The sequence below is a fragment of the Prunus mume genome, linkage group LG3 (genome assembly GCF_029339155.1).
Source record: "Prunus mume cultivar Tortuosa linkage group LG3, ASM2933915v1, whole genome shotgun sequence".
NCBI lineage: Eukaryota > Viridiplantae > Streptophyta > Magnoliopsida > Rosales > Rosaceae > Prunus > Prunus mume.
The window spans coordinates 24,275,748-24,289,899 of record NC_142700.1 but is presented as its reverse complement, the minus strand read 5'-3'; the positions used below and the strand labels follow the sequence as shown (position 1 = coordinate 24,289,899).

Sequence of the window (14,152 nt, the reverse complement as noted above, 5' to 3'; positions counted from 1 at the left end):
CAACACTTTTAACAAAAAAATTTACCAAACGCTAAACTGCTTTCTTATAGCAAATCGTACAACAATTATTTTCATAAAGACAACAACGCCAAATCCCTAGTGGTCTTGGGTTCAAGGTTGGTACCACATTCTTTACAAAACCCAAAAAAAAACGAGTGATGATAGAGTATTATGATAGTACAGTCACGTAGTACATTTTATATATGTGTTATAATATAAGTGTATATTTATTATATTATTCCTTAAAAAGAGGAAAATAAACCCTATAGTCCACCCATATTATAATACATATATAAAATATACCACACTGACCATACTACCATAAGTATTCTATAATTTCTTCTTTGAAACAGGTCATGTGTAAAGCTAAAATTATAAATAATATGTCCATTTTCTTTAGAAAGATTGTCATAGCACTTCTAACTATTCTAATACATGAAAAGGGTGTAAAGGAGCTACACATTCTCTTGACAAATTGGCCTAGCCCACAATTATGTCATTTTATTCATTTAATTTTTGTTCACCGCCGAGTATTGCGGTAATAGCGTTCTTTTTGTTTTTTGGTCTGATTGACTCGTCATGGTGTTTTATAAATACAATTTTTGTTTTTTTTCCACAACTATACGGACAATATTTGAGTATCCGACCTTTCAAATAGTTTTTTATGCAAGATTCAGTCAGTCAGTCAGTATCCGGCTTTTCAAACCTCCCATAGTGTTCTGTCCGAAAAACAAAAAGAAGAAAAACCTTTCTATAGCAGGCGTTGAAAAAAACCTCCCAACTCTTTCTTCTTCTCTCGCTCCAACTCCAACAGACTCGGAGGAGGAGGGTGTTTTCAGTTAGAAAGTGCCCAGTTTGTACAGGTTAATCTCTTTTCTTCTGCATTCATTTCTCTTTTAAGTTGTTTCTTCAGTTATAAACTTTCTTCAGTTATCTTCCTTTATGTGCTTCTATCTCTCTGTTTTAAGTGTGTCCTTTTTATTATTTTTACTTTAGATCTGTGTCTCAAGTTAATAATCCTCTGAATTCTGGCTCAAGTATGACTTTTTCCTTTTATTTTTGGTTGAACTAATGGGATTGTGTAGTTCTGAATTGTTTGATTTAGTTTGTTGATTTTTTATTTATTTTTTATTTTGGTAGTTTTGGAATTAATTCATTTTATTGCTTATTGGCAATGTGGCTCTAGCTCTTCTAACATCAAACCATACCTTGACTTATTAGTTTCTCTCTTGTAATGGTAATGCAGAATAGTCCATTGCTCTTTTCTGGGTTCTGATTGAGTCAGTAGAAGTTTGGGAAAGGATAGCATTTAATGGGTTTACAGTAAGTGTGGCTTTGCTATACTTGTAATTGAGCTGTGAAGTGGTGGAGGATTTTGCTTGGCCAAATTGGTTGGTATTCAAAAGATTTTTGTAGGTAGCGGAAATGACTTCTGTTGAATTTTGAGGATTTACAATCCATATTTCTAATTGAGTGACACATAAAGATGATTGGGAGAAAAGGCATGGGGCGTGCATCACCAGTACTTTTGGTGCTTTTGGCACTTGGGTTTTTCTTTGCATCTTATAATTTGTTAACTGTGGTAATACACAACAAGGCTTCATCCTCGGGGCTTTTGGGGGCAGATCGGTTGATAAAGCCCATGATTCAGAGGTATGAGAACGCGAAGAATTCGAAATATCATGTTGCTCTTACAGCAACTGATGCTCCCTATAGCCAATGGCAGTGTCGGATTATGTATTACTGGTACAAGAAGGTAAAAGATATGCCTGGATCAGATATGGGAAAGTTCACACGAGTTTTGCATTCTGGAAATGCTGACAATTTGATGGAGGAGATTCCAACAGTTGTGGTTGATCCTCTTCCAGGGGGCTTGGATCGGGTGAGAGTTTTTTTGACACTGTTGTTTCACTTATCTCTACTTCCTATTAGATTTATGTAGGTTGGAATTTGCTTCTTCACTTATGCTGTTTCTGTATTTTTTCAATTGATCTCATGAGCTAGTTCTCTCTTCTTCAATTCTCTTTCTATGACAATGATTGATGTAATGTTTAAGGGATTGTTGTTATAGATTGTTTCATCAAAAGTGTATTTAAGAAATGAATCTGCCGATATCAAATTAAAAAAGGTTTAACTAATGTTCATCGTGGAGAGAAAGAATGCAAGTAATATCTCATAAAACATGAATTCCCTCTATCACCCCATTTGAAAATAAAATCACAATTATGGGGGGAATGACTCAAATCAATTTGATTAAGGCTTTTCAATTACATAAGTGGTAAGTAAATTATCATTTGAATAAAAGGACAGAAATATACTAGACAGATTCATCCTTACAGAAGGTGTCATCAATACGAAGAGAAAAAAGAGGAAGGAACTGATGAAAGTTGTAACATCAGGTTGGATTGACATTGTTTTGTAAAAGTGTACTTATGTTGCTGTGCCAACACTTGTACTTAACTTGTTTCCTTTTTTTTTTTTTTTTTTTTTTTGGCTTGTTTCCCCCCTTTAACTAAAGCGTAGTCATAGATTTATGGGTTGCTAATAACATAAAATTTTCTTTTCTATTGCTTATCATCAAACAGTTTTACTACTCAGTATCAGAGGAACAGATTTATATGCAAAGGAAAATATCAAATGTCAACTATTTTTAACATAATAAACAAATTTACTTTGGCAGAAGTTGATGTTGAAGCAATCATATGCTTGAAATGTCCCCAAATATTGACAGTCATAGAAGATACATATATGTGATATGAAGCTTGTCTACATACCATTTTATGACATAGGGCTCCTAATTATTAGATTGGAGAATGAAATTAATCTGCTTGTCATCCATATTTGTTTGACGAATAATGGACAAAAGTTATAACAATAACTTATTTTCTTTTATTTTTTATTTTTTTGTATAGTTTAGTTCAAATGCTCTTTGTTATTCATATTGTAGTCATTTTTATTTACTAAAGAATTCTGAGGTTTATAACATTATGATGTAGGACAGCAAGAACAGATAGGGAAAATAAAGAACTCACTCTGGCCTTTGGCATCACACCAAAGGTGTCCAGTAGAGAAATTAGAAAAATTCCGTCATCGCACTGGCCTTCGACGTCACGACGAAGGTGCCTTGGGATCTCTCCAAGTCAACCTGTGCTTCACACACCAGCAGGAAATCACAGAACTTTGTGAAGCACAGGTTGACTTGGAGTGATTCGAAGGCACATTCGTGGTGTGATGCCAAAGGCTGGTGCGATGCCGGCATTTTTTTATTGTTCTACTGGACACCTTTGGTGCGATGCCAAAGGCCGGAGTGAGTTCCTTATTCTTCCTATCTGTTGTTGCTGTCCTACATCACATTAATTAGCTTAACCGGATTCTAATTAAAATGAAAGTTTCTCATGCAAAAATATGAATTGGTATCCTAAATCTAATTGCATAGGAGATGTATGTTACTGGAGATTACTTGAACATCAAACCCCAGCATATAGTTCATTTTTGTAATGGGTTTCCCTTTTTGCTAATATAAATTATTCTGACTTAAATTTAATGTGTATCCAGGGCTATATTGTCCTAAATAGACCATGGGCTTTTGTGCAATGGCTAGAGAAAGCAACAATCGAGGAAGAGTAAGCTTTTGTTGTTCCTTTTTAACTTCTTGCAAAACTTTCCTCTCTTCATTGATGAAATCAGAGAGCTGGTCTCTATCATGATCAATGCAGATACATTCTAATGGCCGAACCTGACCACATATTTGTAAATCCCTTGCCAAACTTGGCACATGGAAACAGTCCAGCAGGGTATCCATTTTTCTACATTAAACCAGCTGAAAATGAGAAAATAATTAGGAAATTTTATCCTGAGGAAAAAGGTCCTGTGACTGATATTGATCCAATTGGCAATTCTCCTGTAATCATAAAGAAGGTAAAATATTTTATTGCTAATGTAACTTTGTATTAATGTGATTATGAATGGTGGAACATTTGTTTTCATAGTGTGATTGTGAATGCACGAGGGTGTGTATGTAGGTGTGCTTTATTCATATCTTCATTGTAGCTATATTTGTCTTGTCATCAAGCTGACCATTTTACTTTTTGCTATAAACCATAATTTGAAATGAGAAAATATTAGGAAAATTCATCCTGAGAAAACAGTCCTGTGACTGATATTAATCAGATTGGCAATTCTTCTTTGAATCATAAAGAAGGTAAAATATTGTATTGCTAATGTAGTTTATGAATTGAGGTGATTATAAATGATGAAACACAGATTCTTAATTATACATTACTATGTGTGCTGCATCTCCATACTTATATATGTATGCATTAGTGCCTATATATACATTGTGGGTCATGTCCATACATGTATATACACACACACACACACACACACATATATATGTATATATGTATGATTTATATGTATGCTTTATACATATCATCCTCGCATCATAATTATAGGTGTGTTGTCCATGAGGCTGACGGTTATACTTTCACTACAAAATCATACTTTTAAAATGTGTACTGACTAATTTATCTATGACAGTCCTTGCTGGAGGAAATTGCTCCCACATGGGTGAATGTTTCTTTGAGAATGAAAGATGACCCAGAGACTGATAAGGCCTTTGGATGGGTGCTTGAGATGTAAGTAATAAGCTTCAATTGCTAGTTAATCTCCGTCCAATAGGTTGATTATTTTATATTTGATGTTGGTGTCATTTCTCTGCTGAAATAAGGTATGCATATGCTGTAGCATCTGCATTGCATGGAGTGCAGCATATTCTTCGTAAAGACTTCATGCTGCAGGTTTGAATTTGGGTTTTATTTATTTTATTCATGTGATTATTATTTTTGTGGTTTTCCACTTTTGCCTCAAGTCATAAAAAGATCTAATATGCTTTAGTTTAAGCGTGCAGCCTCCATGGGATTTGGAAGTTGGAAAGACGTTCATCATTCATTATACTTACGGATGCGACTATAATTTAAAGGTCTCTCTCTCTCTCTCTCTCTCTGCCCTTTTTTTTTGTTGAAATTTTTTGTTATGAAAGGCAGTTTGACTGCACTTGTTTCAGGATCTCTATTTCTGCATGAATTCGTTTAATTAATATAGTGATCTCTCTTCTGCATGAATTCTTTTAATTACACTGAATGGCTTTTCTTTTCTAACATTTAGGGAGAACTGACTTATGGCAAGATTGGAGAATGGCGTTTTGACAAGAGATCATATCTTAGTGGTCCTCCACCAAGAAACCTCTCCTTGCCCCCTCCAGGAGTTCCTGAAAGTGTGGTAAGTCTATCACTAATATGTTTTGAGGCATGTTGATTCTGTTTCATTGAGCCCGTGTGCTGAATGCTGTCATCAGTAGGCAAGAAAGAAAACATTTTTTTAACAAATATTTTTCAGCTAAATGGCTGCATTAATTGGCTCATCTGTGTCTAAGGCTGCTTTAATTTTTCTCCCTACCCATAAGCATGGTTGTGAACAATGATATCAGAACAAGAAGGTTGAATCAGCTTTGCTTTCGTCTTATTTGTCGTGATTATAAATTGGTCTCAGTAATTGAGGCCAATGGAATTAGAAAAAATAAACAGAGATAGCCATAATGCCATGAGATAGTGTCTGTACGAGTCATTCATCATCCAATCATCCAATACTTAGTTTGTCTTGGATGTGAAGGCAAATTATGTAAAACAGACACTCTCTCTCCAGTTAATTGATGTTACACTGATCCTCTGTCTCCAATTGATAGATGTTGCACTGATCTTGTTTGCAGATAAGGCTCGTGAAGATGGTTAATGAGGCTACAGCAAACATTCCTGGGTGGAACACATTAACTAGTGGCTGAGATGAAAAGTAAGATATAAGCCCATGAATTCTTCTCTTGCTTACTGATATTTTAAAGCCTGTGAGGGAGTTCTGTCGATACGGAATTTAACGTAGCAAAAGAATGTTATAGGTAGAAAAGGAATGTCTTGATGAGTCAAAAAGGATATTTTCTTGTTGGTGCTCTTTTACATACAGCCATGAAGGTTACTCAATTCTTTTGTATACGTTCACATGTTGGAATTACTTACGCTTAATTGAAACAATAAGATTTTGGAGCCCTTGCTAATCAGAAATTAGTAATAAAGAAGGGCAGTTTACTTTTCTGAGATGTTCGTAATTGTGAGTAACAGTTTAAGGTGTTTGTTGTGAAAGCTTTATGCCCCTTTATTAGTCTATAAAGTGCTGATAGTTTCCCTACAACAGAAAGCTTAAGATAGTACCAGCTACTGTTCCCTTAACGAAAAGCATAAAGTCCTGATAGCACTTCAGGAGTTTTGTATTCAAATTGATTTCTCCAAATTCTTATAATCTATGTGATCAGACTTCTGTTCCTAACTTGAGAGTGATAAGAAGGGGATTAAACTGTACTTAAGACTGGAATTTTATTTATTTTTTCCTGCCCTGATATGAAAACACGGCTTAAGAACTTGTCTTTTAGCCTTTGTTTAATCAAATACGCATTTAAAAACTTTTCCAAGTTGAGATGGGAAAAATAATTTGATACACAAGCCCGCAAACTGAAGAATATAAACATCGTGAAATGCTAAACTTTCATGAGATAATTTAATTTCTTTCCCTGGATTTGTATAGATATAGAAAAAGATGACTGCTTTTTACATATGCACCTGAGGATCCACTACCAGTTTTCATTTCATCTATTTATGGTGTCTGGTTAACTATGGGTGATGGTCTTGTAGTAAGGGAGGGCCTCATCTGGACAATCTGTTCCTCACTAACTCCCATTCTCTTAGCATAAAGCCCTGCCTCGAAGAATCGTTTAACTGCGTCATCTGCGTATTCCTTACCATCCTTGACGGTCATCTCCTTCCCTGTCTTTTTGGGGTAGCTTGTAAATATGTTATCTCCTTTTAAAACTGCCGCAAGTTGCGTCATCTCCTGCTGAAATTCAGTAAGCTTAGCATCTTCTTTAGGCTCACTTGTTCTTATCTTGACTGGCGTTGGTAGTTGCTCTGCTCAAAATTGCAAGCAATTGAGACAAACATAAGACACATATAATCTTTTCCAGTTGATTAGAGAGTGGAATGTGACTAACCTGGGCAATCAGTTCTGGGTTCTGTCCGTGTTTGAACAATGCCTTCAAAGGTACCAGCCCATTCATCCCTCTTTGTTAAGGGTGCAGATAGGTTGAAGATCTTCCTAACTGTTGCTGGAATGGATGAGTGTTCAAATTCCGAAGTTGGAAATGGTGATCCGTTAGGTCCATGAAGGACTGCATAATCGATTCATTGTCATCGTCAATGGAGAAAATATGCCATTAACCATAGGTTTTTAGAAAGTTCATACAGTTAGCCATGCAGGTTTCAACTTATTCTGTTCTTGCTAGAAATCAAAGCTAATGAGCATTTGTTGCTACGAAAATATTGACTGAATTTGGACGACAATGTAAACAGAGAGAAGTTTAGCTATTTTTATCTCTGCACCAACCAGCAAAATAAGGCAATCTATTAGGTTCCTGCAAAAATGCTTCTAACACTTGAGGTATTAAACAGTTTAAGAGATTTTATCAGTTGGTTCATTTTGAAGGTATACTTTTTCCTACAACTTGGCATACTTGACTTTCCTCAAGAGTTTTATGTCAGTTAGTAAGACTTTATCTGCTAGCTTTTGTGTGGTGTGCTTGCCTATAACTTATCCCCAATTAACAATTTCAACAAACTCCCATCACTTTATGCAGAATTTTAGTGAAAAACAAAAATAGAAAATCTCAAAACATTGATGACACCCAACATTTTAATTTCCTCATATGGAGAAAAACAAACTTATAACAGGGATACCACTGTGGTGTTATCCCGAGCCAATCACACATTGACATGTATTTTAACTTTCCGATATGACATATGCATGATAGGCTTGGAATACCGCCACGATGGCATTCCCGATACATGTAAGTTCTTCTCCCATCATATGGCTAAGTCATCAACCAAACTACTTGTTGGTTGAGATAAGAAACGAAGACAGCCAATCTCTTTATTGTTTTGTTGGTAAGCTTGACAAGCATTAACGAAAGAATCCATAGAAGTAGGTCCTCTTTTTACCAAAAGCAGTGTGAAATGGGAAGCAAATTCTTTGTGGCTTGCGTATAGGTGGAAGCAAGCCAGCCATCAATGTTATCAACAGAAGATATTTCTATCTAGATTCCCTTCGACATATGGTTATGGGACAGCAATGCCGACAAATTCAGGCTGTGGCAGATTATGTAGTGTGAAATCAGCAGCTTATGTCGTTCCATTTAACCAAGTTTATCAACCTAACAGAATCCTAAATAGTTTTGAGTACAAGCAATGCATTATATGTGAAACTGTATAACACGACAAAAATCTAACATCATAAGATACAACTTAAGATTTTAACATGATCACGTAACTTTGTGAGTGAGATAACATTTCTTAAATCACATCATGCACAAGTGTGTAATTACCAAATTACCCTCTTAAGATTAAAATGACATTGTTGACTTTTCATACCATCTAGTTTGTAAGGTGGGATAAAAGGGTTATCAAATTGCATTTTGAACTATTCTATGAGGTGATATTGTGCTAATACAAATTCTAAATGCTTAATCCTAAACTTTAAACCCTAAGCTTCATATTAGCATTAGAAAATTTAAGCAGATTCAATCATATAATTGTAATTAGCTGAAAGTTTGAAATCAAGGAGCTAGCATTAGTACTCACCAGTACCCTTCTCAATCCAGGGTGAGACCATGATGGTCGGAACCCTGACTCCCAACCGGTCGAACTGAAACAAGAAAGGCTCCGGCCCCACGATCCCATCGGGGCTAGGGACTCCATGTACTGGCGTAGCTACATGATCATAGAACCCTCCATGTTCATCATAAGTGATGATCAACAAGGTGTCGTTCCATTGAGGGCTCGCCCTCAGTGTCTCGTACACCTCCTTGACAAACATCTGCCCTTGGAACACGTCGTGCGAGGGATGATCATCATTTGCGGGGGCAATTTTGACGTCGAAGTACCTCTGTTCTACGACAGTGTAGCCTGGCAGCTTCCCTTGCTTTGCATGGCTCTTGAAGGTGTCATACATGTGGAACTTGCTTATGTACTTGAGCTTCCTCAAGTTCCTATAGAAGAGTGTGGCCGGAATGTTTTGGTAGTATATTCCGAAGGATATTCCGGCGTCGTCAACGCTTTCAAAGATGGTTCTTTGTGGATAGCCCTTGGCTAGAAGGGCTGGGATGTTGCTTGTTGCCCCAGCTGATGTCCCTGAATGCACGTAGAGGCGATTCGGCTGTGTTGAGGATGGCACCGAGGCAAACCACCTAACACATACACAAAATTCTTAATATTTTTTGTTTGGGATAGTAAAAAAAAAAAAGGTAGGGGTAAAAAAGTAAAACAGTAAAAAAAAAGTAAAAAGACAGTGTCAGAAGTCGTAATCTAACAACCCACACAAGTGTCAACCGCAATTATTGCATGGCAGGTTGGCAGCAGCAAAGGAAGAGGTAAGAGATTAAAATTCAGATTAATCTTGAAAGCTTTAAGAAAGAAAATGAAAAAAAATACAAAAGAGGAATCTCTTGTTTTTTTTAACAGCTATGAATAATTTGGGAGTACAAACAAAATGATACTTTGAAGCAAAGCATTCCTTCTCTCTCACATTCATTTCCCAAAAGCTTTCTCTCTCTTAATTTTAATATATTTTTAAGAAAAATTCATTCATATACAACAAAGCTTTCGTATTTGTATTAACACGATTTGTTTAGGTTGAATTATGAATGCAATCTATCGCTTAAAATTTATAAAAAATAAAAAAGGAAAAAAAAAACTTATGCTTTGCTAAATTAATCAGTTAAGATTAAGTTTAATGAAAAAGCAAAAAGAATAAGTACCTGTCACAGACTGCAAATTCAGAAACAAGAGTTTTATAGACAGCAACCATATCCGCGTTGAAGCCATTCATAACATCTTGAGACATGTTGGTGGTGTTGTCCATGGAGAAAGCCTGCTGGGCAAAGCCATTCATGGGAGGCGGGTCAGCTGAGGTGTTATCTGAGCCGAAGATTTGCTCTCTGATGGCCTGAAATGAGTGGCCAGGATCAGGGTCCACATAGTGAGACTCATTCTTGAAGAAGAAGCGCTTGGAGTTTGGATCAGTTGTGGACAAAGGGTTGGCCTCAGAGCCATCCACACCGTTGATTTCTGGATTGATTCTCTTCATCCAACCCAGCATGTGGTCAAATGACCTGTTCTCCATCACAATTACAACAATGGTTTTGATGGGATTGGCATGGCTTGGACTGTGGAGGGCTATGAGCATCAAAAACAGGACTGAAATGGTGGTGCTAGTGCCCATTGGATTAACGGAATGGGATTAGATTGGAATGAAGGACTCTGTAGATTTTCGGTGACCAATTTTACTGTTGCATGGCACAGAAGGAGATAGAAAGATAGAGATAGAGTGAGAGAGGTTTTGGGTTATGTGGGTTTTATTTAATTTATAGGCAAATTTTCAGTTTCCAAAGTAGAAGCTAGCCCGTGAGCACCTCTAGTGTGGTGGTCAGTGGGGCAGTGCATTTAAGTAATTAGCCAGCAAGATATGAGATGAGACCACAAGCTTTTTCATTTTCAAAAGGATATGATAAGAACTTCTTCATTTCTACCATCTAGATATACAAATTTTATTCCTTTTTTTTCCTGGTGCCAGGGTCAGTGTGAGATTTCCAATTTAAAAGTCTTCATTAATGGTTATGGTTGGTATTTGCATATAAGAAAAGAAGAAGAGTAATGTTAGAAAGTAGGTTTTTTTTTTTTTGTGTGTGTGTGTGTGTACCGTATCATATTTGAGTATCACATGATGCGTATTTATTTATACCATATTTGAGTAACCACATGATGAGGGGAAAAGTATTATCAGTAACTTGTTTTTAGAAAATTAGTAAAAGATAATTTGTTAGACATGATGCAAGACACAAAAAATAAAAGTGAGCAACATTTTGTTCACATAAATTTAATTTATCCTTTTCCTTTCGATAGGAAAAACATTTTGTTCACATGAATTGCTGAGAGGAGTCATAAATCCTTCTTTAAAAATCTTGGAAAACAATGACTTGTGGTCTGCTTTCATTTCTACTTTTTTATGGTGGGGCCACGCCATTTAATATTTTTGTTCTGGTCAAACATATCCATTTTATACAATTATGGAAAAGGAAATGTTTTATTTATTTATTATATTCAAGCAATATTGAAGGAGAAGACCTCCGTTTAGTTCATGGGAAAGGAGGCTTAGAGATGGAAAATCAATTGCTTTTCTGTTTGTTCGACATGAAAAATGATTGCTTGCACCTAGAAAGTAGGGAAGAGTGAAACCCTCCTCCCTCCTTAAGTATTGTTTTCCTTCCTCATAGGAATGTTTGGGAAAATGAACCAACATTAAATGTACATTTTTCATGAACATTTTGTCCTCATTAAGAATTTAGAATTACAATATATCACTAAATGCATTCTTTTTTTATTTGATTTAATATGGGTATAATTGAAAAATTATACAAACTTTGTTTTAAACATGAGAAATGAAATAAAGTAACATCTCCCAGTTACTTCCCCAAAGCATTATCAAACATGAGAAAAGAATATTTTATTTTTTATTCATTGAAAATGACATAAGAAGTGATTTCTCTCAAATCCGCTTTCGTGAACCAAATGGAACCTAGGTGTATAAGTCAATGCTATTAACCACTCAACTACAAATCCCCTTGCAAGGAAAAGGAAATCATCTTTGTGTGAGGAGGAGGAGTTCAAATATATTAGTGACTTAAGCTACAACCCCAAAACCCCAAGAAAATCATTCCTTGCCTAAGATTTACCCTTTTTCTTTCAAAGCAATGAAAAGTACAGACCCTCTTAACTTTTCTTATGTGCAGTTCAATAGGATAGGCATGCTCAAATGTGCACCGTCATGGTCACAAACAACAAGTGCATATCCGCCGTCCTCTAATTTACTGTTCAATATGATCAGAATCTCTTTTAGTTAGTGACACTTTTGGTTATAAAAAAATAGAAACATAAAAAATTGATTAATTACTCATTGATTACCATTATCATTTCAATTTTATCAATCATACCGTGTTTATATTAACACTTCCCATGACCAAATGATTACCGATTGACTGATTGTTTGCAAAGATAATCCCTAAAAATTGACTTTGAAATAAAATAATTTCAATCATTAGGTCATAGGCTAGGATGACCAAGGGGAGGATGTTTATATGATCAAAGGATCATAAGGGTCGTATTCGACCAAAAAAGGAGATCATTAGGTCGTATTCGACCAAAAAAAAGAAGATTATTAGGTCGTATTCAACCGAAAAAAATGATCATTACGTTGTATTCGACCAAAACAAAAGGCTAGAATAGAATGTCTACACTTCTCCAATGGACTCCCTCTTGAGATCTTACATCGATGTCACTCTATTTCTCTGTCAGAAGTCTTTGACATTAGTTTCTACTTTGAAGTAGAAATTTTGGACAGAGTACATCTAAATTTAGGTCCACAAGAATAATATTTTTAACTAGAAAACTAACCCTGCACGAAATCTAGATTGGGAACTTTTCTTTACCAAGACATTGAATATGTGGATAATGGGCTCCCGCACTTCTTACATAGTTTACATTGTCAATGGTTCACATTGAGATTCTAAGACATTGAATATGTGGATAATGGTCTCCCGCACTTCTTACATAGTTTACATTGTCAATGGTTCACATTGAGATTCTAGTAACATATAGCACATGTGGGTGTTGGTATGATTACATTTTCATACCAAGTTGTGTGTGCCCCAACACACCTTTCTTTTGTATCAATATGATACACTTGTCAAGTTTTCGGATTCACTCCACAATAGTTTCATCATCTGAACACTTTTTGAAAACAATTTTAAAATGTTTTAATTTTCAATTTGTTGTAAAGAAAATTATGGAATCCGCATAAAGAAAAGAATGAAATAATATTCAAAAAGCTTAATGATGATGTTGGGTAAGCCATCCAATTTGCCTATAAATAAGCTTCTCATTGCTTAGTAAAACACACCAAAGGAGGAGAGAGAAAAGACAGGAAGAGAAGAAAGGAAGAGTGAGAGGAAACAAAAGAGAGTGAGTTCTATCTGAGAGGAAATTCTATCAGTCTAAATATCACAAGACTAAATACAATTCTACTCCTAATATTCAGTGGTACTTTTCATACTCTGATTATTTTATTTTTATAACACAATTTTCATTTTCATTTTTTCTTCTTGCCCACCTTTTTTATTCACCAATTCAAAATCACAACACGTGCATCATACTCCAGTCCCAAAATTTGGTGTTTGAGACTTCTCAACTTGAACATAGAAATTGGACCAATCCCAATGATTCCGATCTCGATTTTACACTTCCAAAAACCAGACTGGTCATATATATGTAGTCCTCTTTTATTGAGGAATCTCTCAATAATTTTATTTGAGGGACACCCTTTAGGGTTCCCTACGAATTTTTTTTAACGATTTAAACCATCTACTATTTAAGTATACATTCATAGATCATCATTGCAAAAAAATTAGACAAATCGAAAATCGTTTCGATATCCAATTGTGTCTTTCAAAATCAATGAACACAGTGCTTTAAGAAAATACTAAAATTTCAATAATTCAATTGAGTGGTCAAATGATATTGAATTCAAGTGATTTTTTGTAGAGATGATCTTTGAACGAGTATCTACAAAATAGACGCTTTGGATTAGTGAAATACAATACAGAATGGACCCTACAAGGATGTCCCTCAAATAAACTTATTCGAGAGAGATCTTTCTCTCATATTTTTCTTTTGATTATTTAATATTATATATATATATTTATTGCTAACTAGAAATAGCTTCTTCTTTATTCCGTCCATTAAAGCCTGGAAACTATATATATTCAGTGACATTTCTTAAATAGGTTGATTAGGGCAATAATATATTTCACAACTAGAAATTGGTTTCGTGTTGTAACGGAACCGCTGGACACTTGCGTTCGAACATATCTGGTCCCAGCCCTGGAAACTCTAGACATAAATTTCACCCAAAAAAATTCACTGAAAAAAAAGGTATAACATTACTG

General features: G+C 35.3%; 2 protein-coding genes across 2 annotated transcripts; one reads left to right on the top strand and one right to left on the bottom strand.

Annotated features, from left to right (window-relative positions):
* Positions 1-679: 679 nt before the first annotated feature.
* LOC103326815 (hydroxyproline O-arabinosyltransferase NOD3-like) lies at positions 680-6,143 on the top strand. The gene is made up of 9 exons (XM_008229060.2): positions 680-863; positions 1,247-1,882; positions 3,556-3,623; positions 3,717-3,918; positions 4,540-4,637; positions 4,730-4,799; positions 4,910-4,981; positions 5,167-5,280; positions 5,768-6,143. Exons 2-9 carry the CDS (start codon positions 1,487-1,489, stop codon positions 5,837-5,839), a joined length of 1,092 nt encoding a protein of 363 aa, XP_008227282.2. The 5' UTR covers positions 680-863; positions 1,247-1,486; the 3' UTR covers positions 5,840-6,143.
* A 446-nt stretch (positions 6,144-6,589) lies between these two features.
* Positions 6,590-10,632, bottom strand: LOC148919183 (non-specific phospholipase C2-like). Its single transcript, XM_089048447.1, is given in 5 exon segments — positions 6,590-6,746; positions 6,748-7,010; positions 7,094-7,270; positions 8,736-9,340; positions 9,911-10,632. Coding segments are annotated over 5 exon segments (1,539 nt in total). The 5' UTR covers positions 10,375-10,632; the 3' UTR covers positions 6,590-6,716.
* Between the last annotated feature and the right edge of the window lie 3,520 nt (positions 10,633-14,152).

What these genes read in the sequence shown, in the direction of transcription:
- LOC103326815 (XM_008229060.2), top strand. Translation starts at nt 1,487, where the DNA reads ATGATTGGGAGAAAAGGCATGGGGCGTGCATCACCAGTACTTTTGGTG. An exon ending in GTAAAGACTTCATGCTGCAG is followed by an intron (nt 4,800 to 4,909) that starts GTTTGAATTTGG and finishes TTAAGCGTGCAG; the next exon opens with CCTCCATGGGATTTGGAAGT. An exon ending in CAGGAGTTCCTGAAAGTGTG is followed by an intron (nt 5,281 to 5,767) that starts GTAAGTCTATCA and finishes TCTTGTTTGCAG; the next exon opens with ATAAGGCTCGTGAAGATGGT.